This window comes from Cervus canadensis, chromosome 32 (assembly GCF_019320065.1).
Source record: "Cervus canadensis isolate Bull #8, Minnesota chromosome 32, ASM1932006v1, whole genome shotgun sequence".
NCBI lineage: Eukaryota > Metazoa > Chordata > Mammalia > Artiodactyla > Cervidae > Cervus > Cervus canadensis.
The window spans coordinates 22224328-22238199 of record NC_057417.1 but is presented as its reverse complement, the minus strand read 5'-3'; the positions used below and the strand labels follow the sequence as shown (position 1 = coordinate 22238199).

General features: G+C 40.2%; 1 protein-coding gene across 1 annotated transcript in view; it reads right to left on the bottom strand.

Moving 5' to 3' along the window:
* Window positions 1–13872, bottom strand: part of LOC122433093 (S-adenosyl-L-methionine-dependent tRNA 4-demethylwyosine synthase TYW1) — a 140801-nt gene that overhangs the window by 17904 nt on the left and 109025 nt on the right. The window contains exon 15 of the mRNA XM_043455628.1: window positions 4300–4467. Within this exon, the coding sequence (XP_043311563.1) occupies window positions 4300–4467 (168 nt within the window). The remainder of the gene's footprint in view (window positions 1–4299; window positions 4468–13872) is intronic.

The window sequence follows — 13872 nt, the reverse complement described above, 5'->3', positions numbered from 1 at the left end:
CTAAACAGACATTTCTCCAAAGAAGACATACAGATGGCTAACAAACACATGAAAAGATGCTCAACATCACTCATTGTCAGAGAAATGCAAATCAAAACCTCAATGAGGTATCATTACACGCCAGTCAGAGTGGCTGCTATCCAAAAGTCTACAAGCAATAAATGCTGGAGAGGGTGTGGAGAAAGGGGAACCCTCTTACACTGTTGGTGGGAATGCAAACTAGTACAGCCACTATGGAGAAGAGTGTGGAGATTCCTTAAAAAACTGGAAACAGAACTGCCATATGACCCAGCAATCCCACTCCTGGGCATACACACCAAGGAAATCAGATCTGAAAGAGACACATGTACCCAAATGTTCATCACAGCACTGTTTATAATAGCCAGGACATGGAAGCAACCTAGATGCCCATCAGCAGACGAATTGGTAAGGAAGCTGTGGTACATATACACCATGGAATATTACTCAGCCATTAAAAAGAATTCATTTGAATCAGTTCTAATGAGATGGATGAAACTGGAGCCCATTATACAGAGTGAAGTAAGCCAGAAAGATAAAGACCAATACAGTATACTAATGCATACATATGGAATTTTAAAAAAATGATAATAACCCTATATGCAAAACAGAAAGAGACACAGATGTACAGAACAGACTTTTAGACTCTGTGGGAGAAGGCAAGGGTGGGATGTTCTGAGAGAATAGCATTGAAACAAGTATACTATCAAGGATAAAACAGATCACCAGCCCAGGTTGGATGCATGAGACAAGTGCTCAGGGCTGGTGCACTGGGAAGACCCGGAGGGATGGGATGGAGAGGGAGGCGGGAGGGGGGATGGGGATGGGGAATACATGTAAATCCATGGCTGATTCATGTCAATGTATGGCAAAAACCACTACAATATTGTAAAATAATTAGCCTCCAACTAATAAAAATAAATGGGGGAAAAAAAAGAAAGTGAGAGCGCTCTGTGCTGGGGTACAGACACCTCAGGGTGAGCACACTGGAGTTCTCACCTTGACCACCTCTCTCACTGACGTGCTTTCTAAGCACAACTTGTTGACTACATCATCTGATATCTATATTCTACTGGAATTGCTTGCTGATACTGCAGTGAACTTATCCACTCCCTACCCTAGGTCCGCGAACAAACCAATAAAAAGCAATATGCAAACAGTACGACCTCAGTGAAGTTCACAGTCACTATCACCCACATACCGAAGTCAGAAACCAGGGAGTCACGCTTGACTCTGCAGACTCTTTAATGTAATAGCCCTCACTCAGTACTTCCCCAAGACCACCTCCTCCCCACTCTTCCCCTTCACACCAATTTGTTTCAGACCCTCAGCATTTAGCCCTCAGACTGCTGGAGTTTCACAACCCGTTTTAACTGGTTTCTCTGTCTTGCTATTCATCCTTTATAATGTTGCTAGAGAAATTTTTCTGCAATTCCAATCTGATTGTGTCACTCCCCTACTTAAAACTCTTTGGTGCCTGCCCATACCATATGGAAAAAAGCACATTTAGGATATCATTCAATGCCATCAGTGATCTTGCCCCTGCCAAATCACCCCTGCTCCTTTTAGCCCTTCTCTTCATCTCCTGCCCCACCAAACTACTTTGGAGTTGTTCCAATGTGCCAGGGCTCCACACTTCCTCATGGACCACATCTTGGCCATCATTTAAGACCCAATCAAACAGCAACTCCTCTGTGAAATCTCTCCTGATAGTACCATAGTCCCAAGTATGCTCTCCTTTGGGCTCCATTCTAATCTTTCATCATTGATCTAAAATAATTTGTGGGCATTTATTTGTTTAGACGTTTGTCTTTTTTGGTAGACCATTCTCTAAGGCAGGGATCTTTTCTTTAAACTCATCTTTATGTCAACACAGTGCCTGACACGTCTGGATATTCAACACACATTAAAGAAAACAATGAAGGTCAATCTCAGACTCTCTCTTCTGTCTGGCCTGTACTTTCTACCTATGTCTGTTGTTGCATTTATCACACTAGATTTCAGTAATTTGCTTGGCCATCTTCTGAGGGCTCCCTGTGGATAGGCACAGGCCAATAAAAGCATCAGTAACAACTATTATTTACGAACTGCTGATTTTATTTTAGATTCCCTTCTGAGTACTTCAAATATATTAGCTTTAATCTTAACAATAACATCTAAAGTCAGTATTATTAGTGTCAGTTTCGAGATGAAGTTTAGAGAGGCTTAATTGAATGGAGGAGAGAAGAAAACAATCAGGCAATACAGGACAGCAGTTCAAAATAATTATGTACAGAATGCATGTTAATAGTAATCTTTAGTACATCCACTAAAAGAATAGAAAAAGTATACAATTCCCAGCCTACCTGGAGCAAAACTAAGACTTACTATGGCTGAGAAAAGGAAAAAAGTGCAGAAAGGGAAGGAAGAGGGGTTCCAGAAGAAGCTGGAGAGGCAGACAGAGACTGATCGCTCAGGATGCTGGGGGCCACATTACACGATTTTAATTTTCATACTAAAAGCAATGGGAGGTCAATCAAAAGCAGTAAGAGATCTACGCTCTACAAAGACTTCTTTGGCTATGGTGTGAAGACCAGACTTAAGGGAGGAAGAGAGAACTTTGCCACCATTGTCAGAACTATTTCCAGGGCACTGCCCCTCCAATCAAGTAATTTTTTTAAAGGTACTATCTTACCTGAAAAAGAAACAGTGATTAAAAAGCTAGAAAATAAAATTCTGGTTTTTGGCTTTAATTTTTTAAGATTTACTTTGTAAGTTAACTGTCTTTGCAGCTACTTTAATGAACATTTCAAATACTAGGCGGCTTTTATTTCTTTGTTCCCTGATACTCCCAGAACACATTCTTCTGTCTAAATATTTAAGTTTGACAGATCATTAGGTCAGATATAGATAATCTCACTGCAACTAAGACATGAGGGCCTTTTAACCTCCTGTTTGTTTGAGCCTAGATCAAGTGACATTTTAATTGAGCACTTCTAATATTATTAAATATCACTAACCTATGAAGCTGTTCTGGAAGCCACTTAGGTTGTAGGGAGGAAAAAGTGAGACTCATGTTGGAATTAATGAAGCCTGACTTGACTCGCATAAAAAACATTTTTATAAGAAAAGGTAAGCCCATTCTTTAATCTTTTTGGTATTAATTTATCCTTATTGTGATATAATTCACAAACCATAAAATTCAACTTTTAAAGTATACAATTCAGTGGCTTTTCATACAGCCACAAAGTTGTGCAAGCAACACTACTATGTAATTCCAGAATATTTTCATAACCCAAAAATAAATCCCATACCTATTAGCAGTTACTTTCCGACCTGCTCTTCCCCCAGCCCCCATCAACCACTAAACCACGTTCTGACTCTAAGGATTGATCTGTCTGGACATTTCATATAAACAGAATCATATATCATGTGGCCTTTTGTGTCCATTTTGCATCTAGAATAATGTTTTCAAGGTTTAACAATGTCCACTTTTTTTAAAAAAAGGAGAGTGTGAACAGAAAACTAAGCAGAGAAGTAAAATGAGCCTCTATGTATCCATCAGTTAGCCTCAAAAGCCCTCAGCCCATCAACACACCCACATACTTCTCACCTAATACCATTGTGAATCAAACCCAAGACACTATATTATTTCTGTATAAATATTTCAGTAAGGGCATATCAGTATGATTGCTACGCTACTCTAACACTGGACTTCTGATTGGGTATTTTTTTTCTTTTTAAGAGCCTACCTCTAGCAAAAACTGAATTTTTCCTTTGCTAGGCATTATTTACTTTAAAAAAATACATTAAATTTAGGTACTTTTTCTGTGTACTAAAAACACTAAAAAGGAAAAAGGAAAACCAAAGTCCCAGAAACATTTCTGCAGAGGCCGGGATTCAAAGTGATCTAAAATTTGATAAACACCTCAATATTTCTTTTGACAGTCAAAAACCGTCATATGAGGGTTGTTTACTATTTTAGCTTTCCCTTGTCATTCTGGGTAAAGGACTAAAGGTTATTACAAGGGTGTTTTGTTTTGTATCTCAGGATGCACCAGTTACAAGCCAGAAGGCACTTCAAGTGCCTGAGTGAGGGCTGAAAATGAAGCAATCTCACACAGAAAAGAGGGTTTATGAGTCCAACAGACAGAATTCGGGGTTTTCTTAAAGTTCATTATAGGAAAGGTAGCCAACAAGTAGACTTTCACTATAATAAGGCGAGGGGAAAAATAAAGAGAAAAGAGAAGGGAGCAAGAAGGACAAGGGTGATGGAAGAACGCATACCTGAGCTGTTCTTACCTTCTTGTGAGCTATTAGAAGACAGTTGGAATGCTCGTGTTCACAAGCGATTTCATAGTCAGGGATCAGATCCACCAACTCACAGACAAAGCGCACCACCTCCTCATGCCAGGGCACGTTGGCCATGGTAAGACTGCTCGCCGAACTCTCTCCACAGTAGGTAACACCCTGTGGAAACAGAGACAGTTATGGGCCTATTCAGATGTCACAGATTAAGAGCTTCAGACCCAGACACGCTTCTAGAGGTCACCCAACAAACCAATCCAGGGCTTCCCTGGTGGCTCAAACGGTAAAGAATCTGCCTGCAATGCAGGAGACCCAGGTTCAATCCCTGGGTTGGGGAGATCCCTTGGAGAAGGGAATGTCTACCCACTCCAGCATTCTTGCATGGAGAATTCCATGGACAGAGGAACCTGGCGGGCTACAGTTCATGGGGTCATAAAGAAACCGTACATGACTGAGCAAACTAACACACTTTCAAACCAATACAAGCCAATCCAATCTATATTTTAAAGTGAAGAAAAAGTAATACAAAGATGATAAAATTGGCTTAGAAGCTCATACAAGTAGCAAGTGACAAAAATAGCACGGGGATTCCCAGGCCACGGCTCTCTGCACTCTGACAAAGCTGGGGGCGTGGGTACCTGTGCTTTCTGCTACATCGCCATCTGCACAGTCTACTCACGATGATACTTTTCACCTGATAGTGTGCCTTTCCAATCAGATTCACTCATGCAGTATAAGAGACTGACTGTCATGGGATTATAATAATGAGGGCATAGCTGACACCCACAAAAATTCAATGAATAATTTACTGACTGGGGAAATAAAATGAGCTCCCACTTCTAGTATAGTTTAGATTTGAGATTGGTAAGAAAGTGAAAGTTGCTCAGTCGTGTCCAACTCTTTGCAACCCCATGGACGATACATTTCATGGAATTCTCCAGGCCAGAATACTGGAGTAGGTAGCCTTTCCCTTCTCCAAGGGATCTTCCCAACCCAGGGATTGAACCCAGGTCTCCCACACTGCAGGCGGATTCTTTACCAGCTGAGCCACAAGAGAAGCCCAAGAATACTGGAGTGGGTAGCCTATGCCTTCTCCAGTGGATCTTTCTGACCCAGGAATGGAACTGGGGTCTCCTGCATTGCAGGCAGATTCTTTATCCACTGAGCTATCAGGGAAACCTGAGGCTGGTAAACTTTCTGTAAAGGGTCAGATAGGGAATCCTTTCAAATTATTCTCTAAAGAGATCACTTTGTAATATATTTTGTATGTGGATGTGTATTGGGTTGGCCAAAAAGTTCGTTCAAGTTTTTCACATGTTATGGGAAAACTCAAACAAACTTCTTGGCCAACCCAATATAAACACAGAATCATGCCAAAATGAAAATACATTTGTAGAAATACATATATATATACACACACACATATATACATGTAGATATATACATGTATCTACCCCTACAGAGATTTTCTCATTCAGTACAAACACATTAAGATAAATTGATTTTTAACTCTTTTGAATTCTACCTGACAGCCCAAGCATCTAAGACCCAAAAGTTCCATAATTAATTTCTTTGACTGGTAAGTTACATAGTGATAAGCGAGTAATGACTAATTTTCAATAATAAGGAATATCTTAACTTTGTAGGCTCTCTAAATACCTAAGAAATCAAACTTACTTGAAAAAAAGATTTGAATAGTCTAGATATGCTGCTACTAAGTAGAGAATAACTAAAATTTTAAAAGATGCTCTCTCTGAGACACACACATACACAGACTGGAGGGGATAGAAAGACTTTAAACGAAAAGCTCACAATGGGCAAAGCAGAGTGATCATGACCCTACAGATGGCAGAGCTGAGAGGGGGCCAAAAATGCAGATGAGTTCTGCAAAACCCTCCACTCCAGATGGCTGTTCAAAGACTACTGTACACTACACTGAGATGACCTTAGCTGAACATAAACTAGAGGCAACCCAGCTTAATTTCAATAAACTAAAGAATCTTCTCTATTAGCCCAATGATTTACAGAATTCATATAAACTGAGTTCGGGTTTTAGCTGAATAAAAAAAAAGCAAACAGTAGTTTAAAAAATCTTTAAGAAAGCATAGTTGGAAAACTGTACTGAACTTGCCCAAATGTATTAAAAACACACAAAAATGATTTATTCATAAGTCAAATTAGCCATAAATATGAACTTTACTTCACTTTAAATACTGTTTATGATGGACGAATTATATGAATAACCAAGATAGTGGCTAATTCAGAGGAATTTATTTTTAATATTTACCTTAATTCACTGAAGCAGGGGTTTTAGGTAAGATCTTATATTCATGACAATGGCTTTGGAAAATAGTTTAATTGATTTAGCCATGCCGCTGGTGTAGTAGTTATCATGCAAGATTCCTGGGTGGCGCAGATTATGCTTTGTACTTGGGCTTCCCTTGAGATTCAGCTGGAAAGGAATTACCTGCAATGCAGGAGACCTTGGTTCGATTCCTGGATCGGGAAGATCCCCTGCAGAAGGGATAGGTTACCCACTCCAGTATTCTTGGGCTTCCCTCATAGCTCAGCTGGTAAAGATTCTGCCTGCAGTGCAGGAAACCTCGGTTCGATCCCTGGGTTAGGAAGATCCCCTAGAGAAGGGAAAGGCTACCCACTCCAGTATTCTGGCCTGGAGAATTTCATAGACTGTATACCCTATGGGGTCGCAAAGAGTCAGACATGACTGAGCCATTTTCACTTAACATTGATTATTCAGCAATAATAAAGCACAATATGCTAAGGAGGGATTTGGTCTGGAAAGGAAATGAAAGCGTGACTGTCACAGGTCATCACTCGGCCTTCACTAATACTTTCTCTGTATGTTCACATTACAGCTTTTAATTAACAAAGTATTTTCTTGTAAAAATTCTCTTCTTAGCCAAACAAAATCCTCAGAGTGGGCAGTATGGGTTACTTCCTGAGCCAACTACAGAGCCCAAGCCTTCATCGTGACACGGCTGCAACAGGTAGAAACCGGCCCCAGTGAACCGGGGCCTTCCCTGGTGGCTCAGAGGGTAAAGAATCCACCTGCAATGAGGGAGACCTGGGTTCGATCCCTGGGTTGGGAAGATCCCCTGGAGGAGGGCATGGCAACCCACTCCAGTATTCTTGCCTGGAGAGTCCCCATGAACAGAGGAGCCTGTTGGGCTACAACACATGGGGTTGCAAAGAGTCGGACACGACTGAGTGACAAAGCACGTACCCAGCAGTGGGCTGGTCTCCAGCAGCTGCCCCTCAGGGGCTCCCACTCTGCATGGGCTACTTCACATCACGCCACACTCCTGTCCACCGGCGACCCCCCTGGACCTGATTCCTGGTCGCACTTGCCCCTGAACTGTCTCAAGATGTTTCATTTTCCCTCATACCACAGCTCTCTGCCACCTTCTCCTACCAGCACGACCCCCACCCCATTTATCACCAGCACCGTGTTCTTTCCTCACAACTCTGAAAAAACAACATCCTTAAGGAAACAAATTGGAATGATGTGGCGGCTGAAAGCACTCACTCCAGATATCTGCAGGCTGAGCAGTGACAGGCAGACCCAGAGAAGTTCCCGAGGAGCAGGACCACTTACGTGTCTTCATATTTGTGGTGAAAAGCACCACCCACACCATTCCATTTGGAGAAGGAAATGGCGACCCACTCTAGTATTCTGGCCTGGAGAATCCCAAGGACAGAGAGACCTGGTGGGCTACAGTTCATGGGGTCGCAGAGAGTTGGACACAACTAAGTGATTCACACACACACACACACACCATTACATTACACTGGTGTCTTCTGCAGGGACCACTCTGCTCAAGGAGATGGGGGCCAGCAGGTCTTTTGTATAGGCTGCTTAGAAAGTTCACCTGGGGATTCAAAGTCTATGGGAAGAGCAGTATTTTGGCTCTTGAAATTCTAATTATACTGACTGGGTATCAAAAGGCTCCTGATATTATTCTTTTGTCCTTGATCGTCTGAGAACAGAAGAAATGTCTTTGTGACTTTTTGCAGCAATACATGTCACTCTTTTAAAAATGTTTCAATCACTGCCCACCACCCCCCCAACACCAGCCCAAATTTCTCAGCATAGCACCTGAGGCCTTCTTACTAGACTCAGCATCTAGTCTTTCCCCAGCTAAATTCTCTACGTTTCTTTGATCTTTGGCCAGGAACCCCCATCCCATCTAATCCCAAATTCATCATGTCTTGTGCATATCTCTTATCACATAATGGGCATAAATCCTGAGCTCTCAAAGGGCAGAAACTGTACCTTGTTCTTCTCTGTACCCTCAACCAATCTGTTCTAAGATCAAGTCACAGATTTCTTCCATGACATTAGACTTCATAACTCTTTTCTGATACAAAATTTCCTTCATATGTTTCATGACTTTTCTGCTCTTTAATGGTTATGAACCAACTGAAACCACTGCTCAGGTACTGCTGCATACTTGAACAACTAACAATTGTAAGGAATCTGACCAATATGACCAATATTCCTTACATTTGTGTGCAGAAAGAGGGCGAGGTATGCTAAGCCATTTATTTTGCAAGGTGCATTCTGCAAGGACTGAGATCTGTCGAGAGTCACAGTGCTAACGGGAAGAAGGTTTTAAATCATTTGACAACAAATAATTACTGCACTTACTCATCTCAAGGTGCAGTGCTAGGCACAGAATACAAAGACAGTATTTCATTTACAAAATGGATTGTGCTATGAAAGCTTCTCAATAAGGCAGATGTTTACAACGCCGAACACATTTTCTTAAACAAGTAAGCAAATAACGATGGTTAACTTTCTCAGGCTAGCAAATAGAGGCCCATTTAAGCCTAATGAACCCAAAATACATGATAATTTACAGGGAATGGAACAGAGAGATGTTTTATGACACTAAAACTGAAAGTAAAGAGAAAATCGATATAATAAGCAGCTTCTATTGATTCATTTTTAATAATATGCTTGATGGAAAGTGATCTAAGCAGTTATTGAACCCAGGCATATGTTACCCCCTTGAATTCTCAACCAAAGCTATTAAATTGAAATTATTAGTCTAATTTTAATACTGAGGAAATTTAGGCTCAATGAAGGTAAGTAATCTGTCCCAGGTGACATCAGTACCTTTTAAGAATACAGCAAAGTTCACACATCTTCCCCACTGGAGACTATGAGAGACATTGCTACACCCTCCACATTCACACACACATCCAGGAAATCCAGGGAAAGGATATGAATGGTATCTGAGAGCCCCAGGTATATCACTATCCCAGGGTCATCCTATATTATCAATTTCACATCTTTGGGGCATTCATGTGACCTTGAGGTACTATTAAGCTTTAACACTAACTCCTTTTGAAGGTTAGACCCTGGGAGATATTTTTTCTTTTTTTACCAAAAGATAGGTAAGGGATGGGCTTCTCTGCTGGCTCAGACAGTAAAGAATCTGCCTGCCCATGCAGGAGATGTGGGTTCATCCCTGTGTCAGGAAGATACTTTGGAGAAGGAATGGTTACCCACTCCAGTATTCTTGCCTGGAAAATCCCATGGACAGAGGAGGCTGGTGGGCTACAATCCGCAGGGTCACAAAAAGTTGGACACAACTCTGCGACTAACACTTCACTTCACAGGTAAGAGAGAAACCTCCAGGTACCACTTGGTGTCAGCGTGCTAATTTTTTCCTAATTCGTCCGTTTGCTAAAGGTCAAAGGGCCTAGTCTTCTGCCTTCACACCCACATCCTGTCTCTACGGGAGCTGTGGAGTGAGTACCACCCGGCAGTCTCCCTTCTTCCAGCCCCTAAGGAATCCCCTTACAGGCCTGACAGATTGACAGCTCTCTCAAAAGTATGTTTACCGTAACGCTTACTTCTAAAAGTTTGTTTTTGGAGGAAGCTGAGGTTATCTTAAGCTGCCGTACTGCTGGCTCTTATCAGTTGTTTTTTGGAGTGGGTTTATTGTTATTATTTTTAAAACTCTTCCATTTTAGAAAAATTTAACTTTAATAAGAAAAAACAACAAAAAGTTCCCTTTTCAGACATGGAATAGTTGAACCCTACTTAACAGGAAAGCAGGCCTTCTCCATTTACTGATTTCGCTTCAGTCATGTGAATTATAAAAAGTAATGCATGCTCACTGCAACAATTCACATAACACAGAAATATGAAAAGTAAAACAAGCCTTTCCTTCCCCTTCTCCCAAACAGAACAGTTAACAGTCTGATATGTATCCTTCCATACTTTCCTTATATAAATGTATGTAAACATATACTGTGAAAATTTACTCAAACAATAATTATTCTATAACTTGCTTTGCTTCTTAATAATATACTATCTTCTGTAAACATTCCTTTTCCTACTTCAGTTAAAAAAAAACATTCTTCACTGCCTTGCTGGACAAATGAGAGATGAATTTAGTAAACCATGTGATCTAATCCTCAAAGGCCCAGGTACTTGAGGGGCTTCCCTGGTGGTGGTCCAGTGGTTGAGAATTCGCCCTGCAATGCAAGGGACACTGGTTCAACCCCTAGTCTGGGAAGATCCCACATGCCATGGGGCAACTGAGCCCACATGTCATAGCTACTGATGTCCTTGGGCCCAGAGCCCGGGCTCCACAACAAGAGATGCCACCACAACCAGAAGCCCAAGCACTTTAACCAGAGCAGCACCCACTCACCAGAACGAGACCGCCCACGCACAGCAGCGAAGACCCAGCACAGCCAAAAATCAATCAATCAATATAATTTAAAAAAAATGCCCAGGTACTTGATATTACAGAGTCAAGTGACCATCACATACTTTCTCCTGGTACAACACAAACTGTTTTCTATTACCCTATATTTTAAAAATTTAAATATGGCATTTTACATCATGATTAGATTACACACTTCTCCAAGAATTTTTCAATTAAAAAGAAAAAGTCTCTCCAAGTAGCTCATTTTACTTCTGTAGATGTGGCCTTGCTCAGCAAGACATCCATTTCCCAAACAGCATATCCAAATTTAGGCACAAACTCTGTACCTATGGTGCTTTGACGAGGCCTGGCACGTGGAGAGAGCACAGAAATATTTGTTAAACGCAGGGATAAAACAGTAAAATGGAAATCTTGTTTGAAAGAAACTATGTCATTATAACATCTCAGCTACAGGCAAGAAGGCTTCATCTATTTCCAAGTCATAGTAATAGTTTATCCAAATACAAAATGCCCATCAGAGAATTACACTGTTTACAAAGTGGTCATCTTTCATTAAAAAATAATTCTGGTTGATTCTTTTCAGATTATAAAATATCTTGTTCATTAAAGAAAACATGACTGCAAAGAAAGAAGGAAGGAGAAAAAAAGGTGATGGTGTGATCCAGCCAAGTTGCTTAATAATAGATGTTTTACTGCAATATAATTTGAAGCAACATTCTTTAATAGCTAAGTCATAAATTAAACCACCACTAATCATTGACATTGGCAAAGTTTTGTTAAGCCAAGGCATATATTTAAGATGTAGTTTGTATCTTTGCATCATTAGAGTTCTTGCCAAGAGGAGCCTTTTGAAATTAAGAACAACTTTAAAAGTGTCTTTGACCTGACTAGAGATTGCTACACACTCAGACAGCAATATTTCATCTGCTCCAACCTCCCCATCCCTCCAGAAGACAGTCATACAGAATGCTGAACTTACTAAAAGACAGCTCTAAAACTGAAATATCCTTTGATATGACAGAGTGCACCCAGCTTCATAAACATGAACTGAAGAGTGGAGCTTTGACAGACTAGGTGAATTTTCTGGTCACTTTTTCTCATTTTTGCATATTCTTAGTTGTCCATGAAAGCCTAGCATATTATCTGCCTCTTAATATTCTACAACTTTAACTACTTACTATCTCACGCTGATGACTTCCAAGTCATTATTGCCAGGCTTGCCTCATCTCCAGGACTCCAGCCTTATATATAACCTATGGCTTATTTGAACATACCCTTAGATATTTAAAAGCTATCTCAAAGTACTCAGGCTGACACAAAAACTCATGAAATCGCTCCCCAAATCTGTCTCCCTTCTCCACTGGTCTTTTCCACATCAGCAAACTGTGCCACATCCACATGGTTGCTTAAGCCAAAAACCTAAGTACTATCTTGATTCCTTTTATTCTGTCATTCCCTATATCATCTAACAAGTTCAGTTGGATCTACTTTCAAAATTCATCATGAAAGCACCCACTCCTCTCCAACTATATCACCAAAGACCTTCCCCAAGCCATCACACCTTTTCCTTGGCAAAAGTTTTGTTACTGGTCTACCTACTTCTACTACTGCCCTTGTAACCAACTCACGGCAACAGCAGGGTGATCTTTTAAAATCATAAATCAGATCTCATCACTCTCTAGCTTTTAAAATCCTTTCCAAGTACACCAGGTATAAAAAAAAGTTTTATCATTAAACTTAGTATAAAATCTGATTCTCTCATCCTTGTGTGAAAGGCCTAACAAAATCTGGCCCCAGCCCCCTTCTCTGATTCATCTTGTACCACAGCCAACTCCAACCTCCCCAGAGGTCACAAAGGCCCTCTTGCAGACTAGCTGTGTCATCTGCCCAGAATTCTCTGACCCCAAGCCTTTGAATATTGTGTTGCTTCTTCTTATTCAAGTATCAATTTTTAAGAGTCATCTCCTCAAAAAACCTTCCTGCTTACGAAATCTAAAACAGTCAACCACAATATCTAGCAAAACAGCATATCCATGGATCCTCTCACACATCAATCCACTTACAGGTATCTATCCCAAAGAAACACTGGCAAAAACATGACATTAAATGCCGCCTGCTGGAAATCACCACCAATGAAATAGTCTTGAAATGCAAACACACACACACACACACACACACACACACATGATCAATCTTCTTTTGATCTAACTACCAACCCACAGAAAATATATGGGGCAGAAGAATATGTAATAGGTCAAAAAATAAATTTTTGTTTTAAAATTTTAAAAAAAGGGAACTAACCAGGATAAATGACCCATTTTTTCCAACAACATAAATTACTAGGGGAACAAAAAACCCATGGAAGCAGAACTAATAGACTAAAAAAATTAAAGACAGAAATAATCCAATTCTAACCCTTACTTGGATCTAGATTTTCAAATAACCAAGACAGTTAGTTAAAGAGGATATGATGTATATACACACAATCAAATATTACTCAGGCATTAAAAAGAATGAAATATTACCATTTGCAGCAACACAGATCATCTAGAGAATATCATACTAAGTGAAGTAAGTCAAAAAAAGACAAATGTTACAGGGGATCATTTATGTGAAGAATCTTGAAAAAAATACAAATGAATCTACATACAAAATAGAAACAGACTCACAGACATAGAAAACAAACTTAGTTATTACCAAAGGGGAAAGGGAAGAGTAAATTAGGAATATGGGATTAATAAACAAACACTACTATACATAAAATAGACAAGCAACAAGGATTTACTATATAACACAGGGAACTATATTCAATATCTTATAATAAGCTATAATAAAAAACCTGAAAAAATATATATAACTG